At 44.2% G+C, this 18,638-nt stretch overlaps 1 protein-coding gene across 4 annotated transcripts in view; it reads right to left on the bottom strand.

Moving 5' to 3' along the window:
- The window catches only part of SLC1A3 (solute carrier family 1 member 3), a 68,889-nt gene that overhangs the window by 4,170 nt on the left and 46,081 nt on the right, over positions 1-18,638 (bottom strand). For 3 of the 4 annotated variants that reach the window (XM_054986634.1, XM_054986636.1, XM_054986635.1), the window contains 5 exons: positions 11,930-12,134; positions 9,631-9,673; positions 5,995-6,290; positions 4,987-5,220; positions 4,144-4,338 (listed from right to left, as the gene is read on the bottom strand). In XM_054986634.1, coding sequence (XP_054842609.1) covers positions 4,144-4,338; positions 4,987-5,220; positions 5,995-6,290; positions 9,631-9,673; positions 11,930-12,134 — 973 coding nt within the window. The remainder of the gene's footprint in view (positions 1-4,143; positions 4,339-4,986; positions 5,221-5,994; positions 6,291-9,630; positions 9,674-11,929; positions 12,135-18,638) is intronic. The other variant, XM_054986637.1, reaches the window with a different exon arrangement.

Raw genomic sequence — 18,638 nt, 5'->3', positions numbered from 1 at the left:
GGAGCATACTGAAGTGATGGGGGAGGGGGGAGGCTGCCCCCACCCTTAAACACCCACACCCACCCTTTAACCCCATCCCCTCACCCCACTTACCTTGTGCAGCCAGGGCCTTCCCTGCCTCTGCCACGGCCAGTGCAGCTGGCCAGCAGAGGGGGCCTTCCCTCCTGCCAGTGCCGTGGCCGCCACGGCCGGCCAGCAGAGAAGGCCAGCCTTCCCTTCTGCCAGTGCCAGGTAAGTGGGGTGGGAGTGGGGAGGAAAGGGTGAGAGGGAATGGTTAGGTTTAAAGGGCCCTGCCACTTGCAAAAGGGGCCTTTAAATCTAACCCCCCGGGGCCCCCAAAGCTTCCCGAATCATTCCGAATGCTTCGGGAAGCTTTGCTTCGGGATTTCCGGATCGGGTCCAATTCAGGTATTTTACTCGAATTGGATTCCCGAAGCACACACCCCTAATCACGACGTTTTCTTGGCAGACTTTTTGTTATGGGGTGGTTTGCCATCGCCTTCCCCAATCATTTACACTTTACCCCCAGGAAACTGGGTACTCATTTTACCAACCTCGGAAGGATGGAAGGCTGAGTCAACCTTGAGCTGGCTACCTGAACCTGGCTTCTGCCAGGATCAAACTCAGGTTGTGAGCAGAGCTTGGGCTGCAGTACTGCTGCTTACCACTCTGTGCCACGGGGCTCCATTGTTACCCACTGAATTTCACTGTTGATCCATCAAGGTCAGGATTGTCTACTCAGACTGGCAGCAGCTCTTCAGGGTCTCAGGCAGAGGTCTTTCACACCACATCCTTTTAACTGGAGATGCTGGGGATTGAACCTGGGACCTTCTGCATGCCAAACAGATGTTCTGCCATTGAGCCACAGCCCTATGACTGGATCTCTTAGCTGCGAAACCAGTCATGAGGATGGAAGATACGGGTGAGGAAAGGAAGGCTTAATTCCCACCCCATGCAATTTCCCCATTTGGAAATGTCTTTATTTTTGTGTGTGTGTTTTTTTATTTGTACCCCACCTTCCTTCACAATGGGACTCAAAGCAGCTTACACTATCCTCCTCCCTTCCATTTTATCCTCACAACAATCATGTGAGGTAGGTTCTGTGAGGTAGCTTAGGTTAAGAGTGTATGCCTGGCCAAAGGCCACTCAGCAAGCTTAATGGGGGAATGGGGGCTCAAACCTGGGCCTCCCAGATCCTAATCTAACCAATGCACCATGTTGGCTTTAAATCTTTGGGAGAGAAAAAACCTAGGTGCTCCTATTACAATAGTCCTTTTCTCTCCCAGAATTTAAAGCTGACTGGAAGTGGGAATGTCCAGTCAGAGAAATGGCATTTGGGAAGGGAATTAACCTCCCTTTCCCAACACTGAGGCCCTCCCCAGATTCTTTTTGCTGCTCAGTTTCTGGGAATCCTCATAATGATCTTTATCATCTTGTATGGTTTTAGTGGCTGAGAGTAGAGAGAGCCTCATGTCATGAGACTCAACAGAGCTCTCTTTCCCGTCTTCTCCTCAATTCCTGTGTGTGCAGTGCATGATTAAGACTGCAACAGTGGCATGCGTGGAGGTGGGGCTTTAGCCTTCTCCACTGGCCATCTTCCCAACCAGCAATGGTCCTGCAGGTGTAGCATTTGGCACATTGGGTAAACCTGTGTGTAAACTTGTAGGCTTCCCCAGCAGACCAAATAGCATGCCCATAGATAATCTGATGTCAGGAGAAAGGTATACGTGTTGGAGGGGGCTGAAACTCCTTCTCCAGGCATGTCACAGTCATGGTCTGAATTGGGAACTGCATGCAGGGGAATTGGGGAGAACGTGCAACTCACATGTGACTGGGGAGAACGTGCAACTCACAGGACAGAAGGTGGGAACCTCAGAACCAACCTGGGTTTTCTGTCATGTGTGGACTGAGAGTGTCCTTGAACCCTGTGCAGATCCTAAGCATGTGAGCAGGCTTGCATCATTTATGTATTTGTTGCATTTATTAATGACACTTCCGTTGAAAGTTCATGTCTGTCATGAACAAATAGAGGTTTGTTGTTATGTTTTAATGTGACCGTACAGATACACTCTATATTAATATTAAAAGTTAAAGTAAAAAACAATCCACCCTAATATTAAAACAGGTGTTAGAAAATGAATCAGCCACCTTGAGTTGATGATAGAAAAAGTGGGACAAAAGTTTTAGAGAAATAAATATACAAGGCAAAAGGAATTTGACAAAGTGCTGTAATAAAGGGAAAACCAAGCAGAAGGAAAGAAGAAATCCCCAAGGGGAGGGTAGTTAGCACTGGGGAAGAGGTTATTAGCCCCCCCCACACACACACTAGCCCCCCCCCCCGCACTTTCCTGAGCCAAATGGCCTCGGCATTTCTTGCCCTCTTGCAGGGCTTTGTGTGGAGTATGGGTGGGGGCTGATGGCCCTCCTCCTCTGGTGACAGGGACCTGGTCTGAATTAGGCCCTACAATGCTTGGGGAATAATGTTCCCCACAGTTGTCATATGCTGTAAGGAAAGCAAATCAGATCAGGGGAACCCTGAACAAAGCCATGGTGAGGAGAGAGTTTACTGTTTCGTCTGCTCCACATGGAGATATTTTGTGCACGAGAGGCAGCAGAAATGGGAAAACTGTTTCCCCCTCACTGTTTTTGTATGGGGGGAAGGTTGGGAAAAAGGCAGGAGCTCTCCTTCTCCCAGCAGCAGCTTTCCAGACCCATTTGTGTTCTCCTTTTTTAAAGTAAGCCATTCCCAAAAACTGCTGTGTCTCTGCACAAGCCAGGGTTGGCTCTGTGGAGACATCATAAAGGCAATAACGTTTAGAGCAATCCTAAAATGTACACTGCATCAAAATTGTTGACGAGTATGGGGGGTACATAGCTGTATTTGCACACATGTAGTTTCAAAAAACAAAAAAACTGAGCCCACAATTTGGGGCAGGGCGAATATCTACGTACAAGAAAATGAACAGGGAAAAGCAGAATGAAACAAAAGGCTGGGCTAACCAATCCCAAACTGTATCCTTCCTCTTCCCTTCCATGTATCCTTCCACTCCCCTTGGCAAATTCTTAGGGTTTCCTCTGACCTAATGAGATTTATTTGAACTTAGAAAGCCACGTGTTGGAGGAAGTCTCCTTAGGCTGGCAGGAGGCTTTTTAGTCTGAAAGAACGTCCATCCTACAGTAGGATACCACCCTCCAAATTGCAGTAGAGGAGCTTTGTTTTTGGCAAACCTTTAACTGCAACAGGGGCTCAGTTGCTGGAAACCTGGCCTGCAGAGATTCTCTTTGAAGTCCACAGGGACTATGCAAGAATAGGGTCATCTACTTTCTTCAGCCATTGTTTGAACAACCCATTCCTATAGGTGTAAACGAGAACAGAACCCACTTCATTGCCTAGTCTGTAGAAACTCTGGAAGAATTCTGTAGACATCTGCCCATTGTTGACTCATTAGCAAGTGTTCCCCCCCCCTTCTTTTCTTCCCCTATCCTGTATCAATCTGAGTATTCAGCTATGAATGTAGAACTACTCAATCTACAAAACTCTATCTTGTCTGTGTGTTCTTTGATGGATCTTATATGTGCTCATCTAAACATTAGGATAGCAGAGATCACCATGGGATGAATTTTTCTCATCATACGTCTCTAGTTTCCCAAAGTGCAAAAGAGAAGAGATTTTGTTAAGCGAAATGGCTTTTGTACTTAGCTATTCCTACTTCACAGAGTAGAAGGAGAGAGGGCCTAGTGGCTGTTGCCTATAGTCCAGATCTTTCTTCTTTAAGGTGTATAAACCAAAAACCGGAATGAGTTGGATCCTGCAGATCTATTCTGCTAATGGTGGGCACTTTCTTCTGGTGTAAGGACTTCCTCAGATGCAAGAGGCTTGGTGAGGGAAAGCCATGGGAAAACACAGTGGTCAAAGGAACAGATCCATGAGATACGACCTCATGTGTGTGCACATGACAAACGGGTGTTTCCAACTAGAGGTAAACATGGCAGGGAGCTGAAATCTGCCATGCCTGCTACCTTGCACACTCATGGTTGAAGAAAACACATTTCTTCCTGTGCAACATGACAAGCAAGTCTTAGCTGTGTTGTGAAAAAATTGAAACAAACTAGTAACTCATAATTTTTATAGAGGTTCCATACCTGATTGTGATAATCTGTCCAAAGTTTAGTTCCATGTTATTAACTTGTGCAATGAAAATTGCAGCCAGTGCCTCATACAGAGCTGTGCCATCCATGTTAATAGTTGCACCCACAGGGAGCACAAATCTCGTAATACGTTTATCCACTCCATTGTTTTCTTCCAAACATTTAAATGTGATGGGCAAGGTGGCGGAACTACAGCAAAAGTGAGGAAAAAGCAGAAAGATAGCAATATCACACTGGAAAAGCCAGGAAGTTGTGATGTGACTCATGACTGAATACCAACAATAGCAACAATAATGAAATTAACATTTCTTGCATGAAATAAGAACCCCTGAAAAAATGCCACAGGGACAACTATCCTGTCACTATGCATTCGCTGTTAAAATAATACTTTTCAGCAAAATTATTTAATATAGTCAGTTGCGAGTTGGCACTCTGATCTAGTTAAGGAAAGCTGTACACACAAATTGGCTTTGTGCATCTATTAAATTGCTCGGCCAAGGCCCAAAGGCACAAATTGGGTAATGCTGCTGACACTACACCTATGGCATTAGTTTCAATGGTATGCACATTTGACTGCACAACCCCATAGCCTAGCTATTCATGCATAAATATCTTGTCAAAGTACGATTGGAGCTTGATCAGAGTGCAAGTGCTGAGTAATCGATACAGGCAAATCACAGTGCAATCCTAGCCAGAGTTACATGGTTTGCAGTCCACTGAATTTAATAGACTTAGAATGTAACTCTGCTGAGGATTGCATTGACAGCCTTCAAGGATCACAATACCAACTCATCCCATGTAAAATTACTTGGCTTGGGTCCTCCTGATTGCTCCCACCTTGATGATGTTCCTAAGGCTGTGATGAGAGCTTGCAGCAATCCTCCAATGAAGACCCAAGGGTTCTTTCGAGTGACTAGGAAGTAGAGTAGCGGGAGAACAACGATAGCGTGGATGAGCAATCCAATGATAACGGTTATTGTATACATGGCAAGCTGTCCTCCGATCACACCCATATCTTCCATCTCAACAATTTTCCCAGCGATCAAGAACATGATACCAAGTGGGGCATACCTACAAGCAAAATCTAAACTTAACACTATGTTATGCAGCAACAAGCCCATGTATGCACCAAACTATGTATCAATGCATCTGTACTCTCTTTCCTTTTGAACTTCTCCATCCCATTCTAACGGTACATGCGGCCCAGTTGATGCATTCCCCCACCTCGAGTTCAGGGGTACTATTCCTGAGAAACCTGCATAAGGAATTAGTGGGGAATAAATGGAGAATCTTAGCACATTGCCGATCTTTTGCATTCTTGTTGTGACCTCCTTTTATCTTTATTCTGGTTGTTGTGCCCTCCTGTTGGAGTATAGGGCAATTGTATATTGAAGTTTATTTTTAAGAGATGCTGACTTTTTTGTCTCTCCAGAGAACCTGCTCAAAGTATCTCACAAAGTAAAATATGATAAAATGATAAATCAGCATAAAATTATTACAACAAACAAACTGTAAAAGCCCAGCCATTAAAAAACCCAGGCAGACTATAAAGGCAGCATAAAATATTTAGCAGCATAAAATGATCTCATAAAACTATCCTTAGGTTAGAAGCAGACCATATCTTTTTAAAAAGATCAGACCTCTTAGGAGGGGTAAAAAAGAGGAAATGTGCCCAATCTGGGTTGATTTAAAAAATCAAATGGATCTGAATACGATCTCAGAGTCAGTTATGTGGAAGTAAAAAATGCTACATGCATTTATACTATTTCTTGAACTGGTTCATTTGCTAGTGATAACACTGACCCAGGGTCCACTGAGTATACTAATGTACCATTCAACACTTACCACATAATTAGTGCTACCAGTCGCATGATGGCCTCATTAAGGCTATCAAAGAAATCTCTTAATGCTCGTCCTTGCTCCTTCATGTTCCCAATCACCAGTCCAAAGCTGATTGAGAACACTACCAGCCCAAGGGCATTCACTCCATTTACAGCGCCTGGAATGGGGATCATCTCCTTTTTCAACTGGGTGAGATTCTCCATTGCTTCTGTCACATTGTTTATAATGGCAGTAAGGACCGATGATTCATTAACTGCAACCGGTGCACTGTGCGTTCTTTCCTCGTAGTTTGTTTTGAACTGTTAATGGTGAAACAAAAGGTAGATGTTATACGTCCGTGTGTGAAAGGACTATGGCTCAATGTTAAGAGCACGTACATTCCAAACAGAAGGTCCCTGATTAAGTTCCTGGCATCTCCAATTAAAGAATCAAAAGTAGCAAGAGTCAAGAAGGACCTTTCCTTGCTTGAGGACTTGGAGCCAGGCCAGCTGTATATAAGGCAACGTGAGTGAGGTGGTTGGCCCTATGGTAGAAAAAGTGAGCAGTAACCTCCTGTCTTGCTCATACAGTTTCCAGGTTCCCTTACCCTCCTGGCAGGAGTGGGGGACCTGGCACTCACCTGTTTGAAATTCTTTGCACGCGCACTATGCACACACATGGGCATAGCACCAATGTGATGACATCACTTCTAGGGAGTGATGTCATTGCACTGGCTGCAGAAAAACTCCTGTGCTTCGTACCAGGCCCCAAACAAAGCGCAGCATCTGCTGCAGACTTGCCCAGGAGATATTTTGCCTTCCGGGCCCATTCCTTTCACTCGGCCAGGTGAGTGGTGGCAAGGGGTGGAGGCTGGGAGCGGGGGTTCCCCTGCCTCCACTGGGGGACTAGCAGCTCTTCTTGTTCACCATTTGCTCCCATTGCTATCCAACTGCCTGCTGCTTGCCTGCCCAACTGTCACCTCCATCAGAGACCCAAAGAAGATAATTCCCTTACCTCCTAGCTCCTTATGCCTCTTTAAAAACAGCATGACTAGCTGAACATGCTAGTTCCTGTACTGAAGCAAGATTTCTTCTTCTCACAAGAGTTTGGCTGCCATTTTTTGTGTTCGGTTGTCAGGGCAACCAAAATGGTGGCTGAAGTGTCCTGAGAGGATGTAAACTTGTGAGAGTTCATGAAGTCCTATAGCAAATGTGTGATTTCCTACACTTTTTTAAAAGGAGGTTGGGACATTGAGGAGATATGGAAGACCTCTGAGTGAAAGGTGACTTATAAATGAAGTCTAGAAGTATTTATTTATTTATTTACTTCATTTATACCGTGCCTTTTCTCCCCAACAGGGATCCAAAGTGGCTTACTACATTCTCCTTTCCTCCATTTTATCCTCACAACAACCCTGCGAAGTAGGTTAGGCTGAGAGTATGGGATTCTTGTAATCATGTCCAGCTTCTGGAGATGACGGTGGCTACTGCTGTTGCCTCAGAAGGTGAAAAAAAGTTGAACTGATATGCCTGGAAAATTGCCACCAGTCACAGCAGTGAGTTAGAAAGACTTATGGTCTTATTTGATGTAAAGCAGTACTAATTGTTTGAAATTTTTAATTGTTTTATATTGTTAATTGTGTTTTAATTGTTTAATTGTTTTTAATTGTAAGCCACTTTGAGCCTCATTCAAAGGAGAGGCTGTATAAAAATCTGAATGTGCCAGGCATTAGAGTAGGGTTCCCAGGTGCCTGCCAGTGGCGAGTAAACTCCTGGGGATTTGCCCCTTTGTCCGCCAATCGCCCAGGGATCAGTGGGAGGGGGCAAATTCCCAGAACTTGTCTACCACTGGCAGGCACCTCAGGAGCGCGTGCTGCGCTTGCACTCTCTACCAACACAGTGATGTCACTTCCGTAAGTGACATCGTTGCGCCGCCCATGGGAATGTTTCCGTGTTTTGTTTGGGGCTGATTTGGGCCCCCGAACCAGCAGAATTGGCTCCATGCAGAGCACAGGAATGCTCGTGCAGCCGGCACGATGATGTCACTTACAGAAGTAATGCCGCCACGCAGCTGGAGTGGCGATGTCACTTCCAGAAATGACATCATCATGTCAATATTGGAGCATGTGTGCATGCGTGCGTGCGTGCGTGCGTGCGCACATGAGAGTTTGAACAAAGCAGGCAGAAGGCAAGCCCCAGGTCCTCCTAACCCTCTTGGTGGAAGGATAGAGGGACCTGGCAACCCTATGTTAGAGAGATGTTAGTCCTACAAACTACTGAATTGTAATTGTCAAAAGTTTTATTTAACATAGAAATTATCTAAATTTTTATGTAGCTAGTAATTCTAATTTTGATCTGTACTTTGTATATCATCAAACTATATTAATAATTCTGCCACTTCTATTGTATTTTGTTTATGCTTGTATATCAGTGACAACAATTAATAATCATTAAAAAAATTAACAGTAATAAATTAGCATTTACTTAGCTATCCTGGGTCTGAGGCCCTGGCACCTCCCAAGAAACAGAAGTGTGGAAAAAGGAAGTGATCAGTTGTTGCCTAATCCAGTTTAGCTGGATGCTCTGTTATTTCATATGTTACATTTTCAGGTGCATACTTACATTTTTTTAATGTGTAGCTATATGAATAAGATAGGGATGCCAGACCCCCGCTAGGGGCGGGGGATCCCTTACCCCCGCCCCCACTCCCCACCTCCGCTTACTTGGCCAGCGGGGGAGAGCGCACCTTCCGGGCATGCTCCTCTGCAGCGCTGCGCGCTCCTGTGCACTGCAGCTGCCTGGATTGGCCCATTTTGGCCTGGATTGGGACCCAGATTGGGGCCACTGCAGAGCACAGGAGCGCTCCTGCCCTCCACAGTGTTTTTGCCTGGATCAGGCCCATTTTGGGCTGCTGCAGAGTGCAGGAGTGCTCCCGTGCTCTGCAGAGGCTCAAAACGGGCTCGATCTGCACCAAAATGGACCCAAAATGAACCCAATCTGGGCTGAAATGGGCACGTTTTGGGCCACTGAGGAGGGCAGGAACGCTTCCGCACTCTGCAGCTTCCCCCATCTGGGCCCCTGCAGAGCGTGGGTGCGCTCCCAGGGGCCGCGCGATGATGTGCATTTTTCTAAGTAATATCTCCTATACTTTTAAAATAAGTTTTATTGTCTCTGGAAATATTGTATTTATTCCTTTCTACTGTACTTATGCCTGGCTATCCCAGACAAGCCTGATTTTGTCAGATCTCAGAAGCTAAGCAGGGTTGACCTTGGTTAGTAATTGGATGGGAGACCACCAATGTAAGACCAGGGTTGCAGAGGCAGGCAATGGCAAACCACCTCTGTTAGTTTCTTGCCTTGAAAACCCACTAAAGTCAGCTATGACTTGACAGCACTCTCCACCACCACCACGGTACTGTTGGTTTTTTTTATTATATTTTTTATAATCCACCTTGCATTTATATGAGAAAGATAATCTATAAATGAAGTAAATAAATAAATATTTAAGTCATCAACATCTGATAATGTGCTTTCATTTATAGAAAAGATGGGAACTCTATATGGGAGTAAGCAAGCTATTAAACTCAGGTGGATAAACTTATGTCAATTCAAAAGATAATCTTCGAAATTCCTATATGAAAATAAAAAATGCAAGTGTTACCTGTCTAAAGCAGGCTTCAACCAGATTTGGAGGAAACATGTTTCTGAGGGGGAAAAGGAAATCTATTTAAGACATATTAGCCATCTTTTTAAACACAAGCTTAGGAGGAAACAAGTTTGACAGAGTAGTAAAATACAACTAGCACATGTGTAGTTTATACAGCAAAGGTTACAGAAATAGATTATTGTAAAGACAAGTTACAATCCTATGCACACTTATTAGGGAGTAAGCCCATTGAACTTAGTGGGACTTGCATCCAAGGAAACATGCATAGGATCAGGCTCCACAGTCACCATCCTCAGTCCACACTCAGTTCATTAAAAAGTTTTATCAAGTATGGCAGTGCTCCAAGATATGAGGGTGAGAACGGTGGATTCCTCCCAGAGTTTATTCTGCAGAGAGACCTTTGAGGACAGAGCTGGCAATTTCAAAAGATGCAAAGTCAACATCCACATAGTGCAGACTCATGAACATAGATGAAATCTGGTCAACTTGTGAACCAAACATCTCTTTAGCTGCCACAATATTAAGCCCTTTCCAGATGTCATCCACACATACCAGGAGGCTATAAATCATGCACGGAGCCTCCTGATATAAACAGTTGCCATGTCTGAATAGGGCCAAAGCTCGTGTTTTCCGTTTAGTACACACTATACCAAATCAACTATGAATATGAGAATTAGGCTTGCAGTCCAGTCCTTTTTCACCTACCACTTTCAGGATATTTAAGCAGGATTTGAGTCCAGTGGCACCTTAGAGGCTGATATTGAGGTATCTGAAGAAGGGAGCTCTGACTCTCTAAAGCCCATACCCTGAAAATCTTGTTGGTTTCTAAGGCGCCACTGGGCTCCAATCCTGGTATTCTACTGCAGACGAACACAACTACGCTCCTGAAACAAACTTCATGAAAGGATATTTGATGAGTCACATGTCCATTTCTACACATGCACCCTCTTAATGTCTGAGGGAGCCATATGTGTATTTTGTGTGCGGATTTTGTGTGAAGAGAACTGGCCTGCAGAAGCTAAAATGAAACACTGCCCATGAAAGGGATTTGCGTGATTGAAAATTGCTTCAGAATTGCATCCAGGTGTCAAGTGCATTCTGTGTCTTATTTATTTGTTTGTTTGTTGACATTGTTTATAGTCTGCCTTTCTCACTGAGACTCAAGAAGGATTACATAGTGTTATCCTATCCAGGGCTAAGGCAAGATCCTAAATTTAGTGTGCGGGGCAGTGCTCTGCAGCTCTATCCAAACTGCAACTGGAACTTCCAGTTTTGTTATTTCCTCCTTCCAATAGCATTTACAAATACAGAATGATAGCATAGCTGACTGATCTTCTTCCTGGAAAAGCACCGAGGGGTTCAGAGAGGCCACCTCCTATCTACTACCATAGCTTTATACTGTGGACCGCTGTATGCCTTTTCTACGGCTGGGGCTGGGAAATGAGACAAAAACAGTCTTCAGTGGTTGAAACACATGTGACTAATCAATCTTTAAAAATCTGCTTCTGAAGAAAAAGTCCACTCTTCGTCTTTAGATGACACACACGCTTGTCATGGCTGATGATATCTTAAAAGAAGCGTACAGTACAAAATGCCTCTTCTTAGATAACACCAGCTGTGAGATGTCTGTGCATTGTCTAAAAATGCAGATGGCAGGCATTTTCTTAAAAGAGAGCCATTCCCTATCATTTCTCCCACCCCAGGGAATGCCTCTTAAAAGATGATGCCTCCGACCTGTTTTTTGTAAGTACTTGCATTGAAAAAAAGTTTGCTGCCTGAATAATAGAGGAGACCTTTTAAACTGATCAACAACAAAATCCTAAGCAGAGTTACTCCAGTCTAAGCCTACTGAAATCAATGGGCTTAGACTGGAGTGACTCTACTTAGGATTTCACTGCAAAAGTATTTTAATAGATGAATCTAACCAATTATTTGGCAAGCATTGCAGCCCTACAAAAACTGCAGTGGTCTGTCTTGTCTTGAGAATTTTGTTCTTTTCATGGCTAACATTGCATTTCTTTATAGAGAAAGAAAGTGATTAAATTTTAACTAGGCTAGAAATTATCATGTGCATGTTTCCAAATTATTATTATTATCCCAGACTACGACAACTACGACTACGACTACTATCACCCCCACCCCCACCCACCCCCTGAGGATGCCAGCTTAAAAATATGACAGAGCTCTGAGCGCAGTTTCCTGCCATTAGTTCATTTAGCCCCGTACGTTCACTGGTGGCAGGTGTGAAATAACTCTTTTGTCTTCACTAACACTGTAGAAAATGCTGCCTCACCTGATTAAGTCCAGAAAGGCATCTGCAGCTGTCACCTGTACAATTTTGCCTTCTCGGTGCATCTTTTCCTTCGACCCTTTCCCAGGATGAATTATGACCACCATGATTATTCCAATGAAGACGGCAATGATGGTGGTACTCATGTAGTAGACAACAGCTCTAAGTCCCATCTTCCCTGACGCTTTGCTGTCCAGGGCAGCAACTCCTAGAAAATGTAAACACTAGTGTAATGCTAGAGTCTTTATATAGCTTTAGAAAGTAGAGTCAACGTACACAAAAACTTAAAACATGTTTCTGAGGGTAAGTCTGTTTGTTTAGGATACATGTCAACTGCACTGTCCTTAAAACGTTCAAACAGCTTAGCATCTGTGCAACAACTACTTTCTGAGCAATAGCTCCTTGTGAACATTTTGTCATGAGGGTCACTAACTTGCTCTCCCTCCAATCACATTCCACTCCAGAACTCGCCCCTCCCCTCTGCAGCCCATAGAAAGGTAACTCCAGAAACCACAAGGGTGTTTCTCCACAGCCACTATTGGAAAAAGGATGCTGGGTGAGATGAGCTTTGGGTGTGACGCCAAAAACCTTATTTTCTTACTACAAATGCATGGAAATGCCTATTTCCACCTACAGTATCTTCTTGGACATAGTCTACCTGATCACAGGAACCATAGATGTAGTATACAGCAATTGCTGGCTCAGGCGGAATGGAAGGTTGACCAGCAGGACTTCTATCCTCAGGAACATGATTACCCCTCTGATTGAGGGAGGAGAAGCTGCAGAGGCAGCCAGGAATGTATTTATATTTCAATAATGCACCACAAATTGTATTTATGAACTTATGTAATGAACTTATTTTGTGCTTTTAAATTCTTATTTCTAAAATGTGTTGATCACAGTTCTCAATTTGGTCAGTATGATGTATATAAATACCTTTGAAATATCATTTTAAAAGCAATTGTGGATACCAATATCTTTAAATCCTCATTATGTCAGTCTTGTCTCTTATGGTTCCGGAATAATATCACCAATTTATAGGTGATATTCATCTGTTACTTGCATTTTTAAACGTTGCGCTTACAGTCCAATATAGTACACCCATGGATAAGTGAATGCAGCGGTGCAAAATCAATGTTTTAAAAACGAGGAAGGAAAAGAGGTTTCGAGGAAGGAGAGAGACGTCTGAACCAATTACTCAAAAATGGCAGCTTCCAAAGGGCACAAATTTTCCTATCTAACCCATACTTGATATATCATTTACATTTCAGCATTTTGTATGATTGTAAACCAGATTGACTATTTGTTTTAGATACAAAAATGTCTGTGACTGCCATTGTCATGCATGTAGGCAGGTGACACTGGGAACAGGTCAGAAATCAGATCTGAGACAACTATGTGCTGCATCATCTCTGTTAAAGCAAGAACTGTCTAGGCTCTACTATTTGCCCCTCTTAATATTCCAGTTCTACGTAGTATGATAAAATTAGCATTAAGCAAAAATGGTAACAACGGGCAGAACTCTTTGAGTTCCAAGGCAAGTCTATAAACACTTTGTCAAAATAATGTATTAGAAAACAGAAGACATCATCCATAAAGGTGTATAGATACAAGCAATAAATGTATGATCTAGTTTATGTGATATATGTACTCTCCATTCAAATGGGGAATGATTGGGAGGAGATCAATGGGAGGGAATAGAAACATCAAATATAGAAGAGGGAGGGGAGGATTTGACTGGCGCTGGATTGTGCCATATTTATGCTAAACTTTGCCTTCAGCTAAGGCTGAAATCCTAAAATCACTTTCCTGGGAGTAAATCTCATTGAATAAAATGGGACTTACTTCTGACTAGACCCACTTAGAACTGCTATCTATGTTGTTTAAAAGTCTGACGAAGCAATTAAAAGGATTCTTGAGTTGCAATTAAAATCACCCAGCTAATTATCACAAACAGTTAATTACAGCATAGATGCTCACAGTCCGAACAGGAGTTAGCTCGCTGTCATTTCTTTCAGATCGTTTTCAAAGCAAAGCAAATGGCAAAGGACGATAACATTGCTGAGCCAGGTAATTTCTAACCAAACCTTGGTCATTTCCAAGGGTGGTTTTGTACGCCAAACCAGATTCCCTTATAGTTTGGAAACAAATATAAGGATGCAAATGTAATGAAAATAAATATGCTAGTGCTGCTTTGGGATCATCACTTCTTACAGCTGCATCCCATCTCATCCTCAGGTCAGCCACAGCCAACACCACTTCACTAGTCTCTCCAGCTCATTTTCACAACCATATGAGGTAATGTAGGCTGAGACAGAGAGGCTGCGTTTATAACAGCAACAATTCTTTGTGTAGATTTCGTCGCTTTTGCAAATACAGAGACATGTTCAGCCATAATGGAGCATCCACATGACAGTTTCCCTCACATGATCCTTGCCTCTGCCCCCACACAGCTGCTATTCCTCCCCTGCATTACTGAAGGGTTTGGGGCCCTTTAAAAAAACCTCAGCATAATAGCTGAGAAGCACGTGCACACTCCCACTTCCTGGAAGTGATGTCATCGCATAGTGTTGCCAGGTCCAGGTCAGGAAATTCCTGGAGATTTGGGGAGTGGAGCCTGGAGAAGGCAGGAGATGGGGAGGGAAGGGATCTCAGCAAGGTATAATGCCATACAGGCCACCTTCAAAAGCAGCCATTTTCTCCAGGGCAACTGAGCTCTATGGCCTGGAGATCAGTTATAATTCCAGGGGATCTCCAGCTACCAGCTAGAGGCTGGCAACCCTAGTGCAGGAGCACACACATGCTACGTGCACATGCAAGGAACATGTAGGAACACCGAGGAGGTAAGCCCTGGGTCCCCCATCCTCCCACCAGCAGGGTAGGGGACCTGGAATCCCTAGGCTGAGAGGAGTGGCTTACTCAAGGCCACCTGCACAGTCCATGGCAGTAGTGGGATTCCAACCAGCAGAGAGCTGATTCACAACCCAACCGCTTAAGCACTATGCTACCACAGCACCTGGGGAGGGTAAAGACCTCATGGTGCTACTGTACTCCAGGCACAATCAAGACTGGGGCCTCACAGCAATTTTTAAATGGCTAAATTCTCCTCTAAAATGGTGTTGGTGGGCCTGGGGCTGCTGTGTCAATGGCAGCTAAAACTTGTCTGAAGAAAAATACATCTGTTGAACTGCTTTTTGTCTTAAATCCTATCTGCTCAGTCAAGTTTCCAAGGGCCCAGACTTGCTGTTAATGGCTCAATTAACTTTCCAACTAAGCTTAAATGGTATTGAGAGCTTTCAAGAAATAGGCAGGACCTTGATCTGTCAACTAAGGGACTATGTCATGCTTTGGTGTGGATTCCAGTCCGGAGCAAAACTTCTCAGTGGAAGCCTCCAGTGACTGACTGGCAGGCCACCGAGTGAGCTTCAAGGCTAAAGGTAGTTTGCACTTGCTTCTCTGTGATTCAAGTTCAATAAAAGAATATTCTGTTTCCTGCCCATTCAGTGTTTGGAAGCATGTAGGGAAGGAGGGGAGACTCTTATCAAATTGCTCTTTAATGAAATGAGAGCTGCGCTTTGGAGAATGAAATTGACAGCTCCTTTTAGGCGAGGAGAGGACAAAAGTCTCATTCGGCAGTAAGTGGAAACCTCTTGACTGAAGCAAGTTGATTTGTACACTGGAGTTCCTTTGCATTATGGCTAACAGATACAAATGAAAAGGATTATAAAAGAAACAAACTCATCAACTGTGGGGGAAAGCTGCAACATGAGGAAGCATGTCTAATTGACCCTTTAAAGAGCGCACATCCACAGACCCAGTTTTGATCAACAGAAAAAAAAATAACAACTTCAGTCCATCTACCCAAAGAGATAATCAAAATATTGTCCTTTACGCGCAACATGTCTCTAATGTAGCATGACAAGTTTCCCTGACTCCTTCTTCCTTCGGACTGCAAACACTCATGATTTTATCTTAGGCAGCAATATTTTGGGGAGGGGTTGTTCAAAACTTATTAAAATATTGGTGGATCCCGACAGGTTCTCGGTGCCCAGTGTAAAGCTCTTCTCAAACTTTAATAATAACAATAATAAGATTCAATTTATATGCTGCCCTTCGGGACAACTTAACACCCACTCAGAGCAATTTACAAAGTATGTTATTATTATCCCCACAACAATCACCCTGTGAGGTAGGCGGGGCTGAGAGAGCTCTGGAAAAGCTGTGACTGACCCAAGGTCACCCAGCTGGCTTCAAGTGGAGGAGAGGAAAATCAAACCTGGTCCTCCAGATTAGAGTCCTGCTACTCTTAACCACTACACCAAACTGGCTTTATGCTTTGTGTGCATGGATTTCAGTTTGACATGATCTATTCACTGTTTTAGTAGAAACCTCCTAGTTCAATTATGTTTTTTAAAATTTACAAAACAAAAATCTAAATTTACAAAGCAATGGGTTGGATCCAGCTAGCATTTCAACTGATGAAAAAGGGAGGAGCAGGGTCCCCTTCAACCACCCAAAACGTCTTCTCTGGGAATCAGGGGTCCTGCATGGGCAAAACCAATATGGGACAGGGCTGTGGTAAGGAGGGTGTCAGGTTCTGGCAGTTAGATCTCCATAGTACTCTACTGCACACACTCCAGTCTGAGTTAAAGTAACTTCATTAGAGATCCATCAGTATCAGCATACACAGACAAGGGTATTGGCAGAACTGGCGTGTATAAGTTTGGAGGGGTTAGTTATAGGGAAAGTTCCTGCCTTTAGGATATGTACGGTTAGGATTCTGGAGTGAAGGAGCCGGGGGCGGGGGAGGGGTTTTGAGATAGGAGGAAAGAAGAACTGGAGGAGAGAAGCAAAAAATGAAGTCATTTTCAGTTCCCAGGCTCAAGCCGGCACTCAAGGACACATTATCGAGTGGCTGCGAAAATGAAAGTAGACACCACAGTAGGCACCTGTAAGATAAGCAACTCCCAGCCAAACAGACCACCGATAGGCAACTTCACGTACTCTCAGAGGATCAGTACAAAGCACAGAATACAGAAAATACTCATGGCAGATATGTAGGCAGACATATATGACAGAGGGGACAGGAGAATTAGTCAAGGTTTTTTGAAAAGCTAGATGGATCCAACCCAGAATTTGTTAGTAGTTAAGGAATAACAGTCTAGTAGTTGTCAATCAATAAATAATACGGATAGTAAAATATTGATTCTTAAGAATCTCTTAACTTACAAAGTTAAGCATGCATACTTATGACCTTTGAACAATTAAGATATAACTATCCAACCATTGTTAATAAATAATAATTTTAAAATTATTATTATTAATTTACAAATCAAGAGTACATACTCAGGATCACTTAAGGCTTAACTAACCAATAGTCCTGAGAATGCACTATTTCGTAAGGACGTTATCGGAGGTTTTCCTCTGTGTGCTTCCACTGTATATAGTACATAGGGTTCCAAGGTACCCACCAGTGGCGAGCAAACTCCCGGGGATTTGTCCCCCTGTCTGCAGAGGTTGTCCGCCACAGCAGGCACCTCAGGAATGTGTGCTGGGTGCACTCTCCCGACAGGCACAGCAAGTCACTTCCAGAAGTGACGTTGTCATGCCAGCCACGGGATCGCTCCTGTGCTTCATTTGGGGCCAATTTGGGCCCCAAACAGGCCAAATTGGCCCTGCGCAGAACACGGGACCGCTTGCATGGTTGGCGCAGTGACGGCACTTCTAGAAGTGATGTCATCACATCAGCCCTGGATGTGCGTACATGTGAAGAGGATCCTCGTGGACAGCACAAGGTGAGTGCTAGGTGTCCCTACCCTTCCGGCGGGAGGTGAGAGGGACCTGGCAACCCTAGATGCACAGCATGTCCTCAAGAGAGAGGCATTTTTGATAGCAGCGTGAAGGCCTTGCCACACTCCTCCCAAGGGCTCAACGCCCAAGGTTTCTTCATTTTGAAAAATCATATGGGGCAGAGGCACAATTGCCTCCTTTGCCATTTTTCTGATCTGAAATGGGAGCTGCTGTTTTCCACATTAGGAGTAACATACCATTACCTGCATTAAAATCTGTATGCTTCTCCCACGGGGCAAAAGCAGGTTTCCAGGGCTGTTTTAGATCAGAAAAACACGAGCAGGGAAGGCTTAAACTCCCTTTGTGCCACAGGCTGCGTCCACATTGTAAAGACTCTTCATGTTGCTTTAACCCCTGCTGTGGCTGCAGAGACAGTTGTGTTGGCAATGGAACTTCCACACGCAGCCGTTTTCTTTGCACTGTCTTCTCTCTTTCCCCCAATGATTTTCTTCCAGAAATGCTCTGCAGTGACTCTGCACTGGTTCTCAGGGGCAGGGTCGCTACAGCTTCTTCCATAATGACTAACCAGCCCCCTTTTTTCTTGTTTTCTACATGCATGAGCTATAGCTCTATTAAAATTAGAAACAGACAAGTGAGGACCCACAAGAGCTTGTGAAGCGCATCTAACTTTCACTTCCCCCACCGTGTCCTCTTTTCCTCCCCCGCTCACCATAGCCTCTCCCTCTTTTCCTGCTGCCTTCTCTCCTTCCCACCCACCTTTGTCTGTCCCCCTCCCCGTCCACCCTCCCGCAGCCTCTCCCCTATGGCTCAGTCACCTGGTGCTGGATCAGGTTCCCAGGTCCCCCCTCCCAGTCCCCACCCCCTGCCACCTCTTGCCTGGGTGTGGGGAATGGGCATGGGA

Source organism: Eublepharis macularius, chromosome 8 (assembly GCF_028583425.1).
Source record: "Eublepharis macularius isolate TG4126 chromosome 8, MPM_Emac_v1.0, whole genome shotgun sequence".
NCBI classification, from domain to species: domain Eukaryota; kingdom Metazoa; phylum Chordata; class Lepidosauria; order Squamata; family Eublepharidae; genus Eublepharis; species Eublepharis macularius.
Note: the sequence above shows the minus strand (reverse complement) of the source record. Positions and strands in the feature narration are given on the sequence as shown.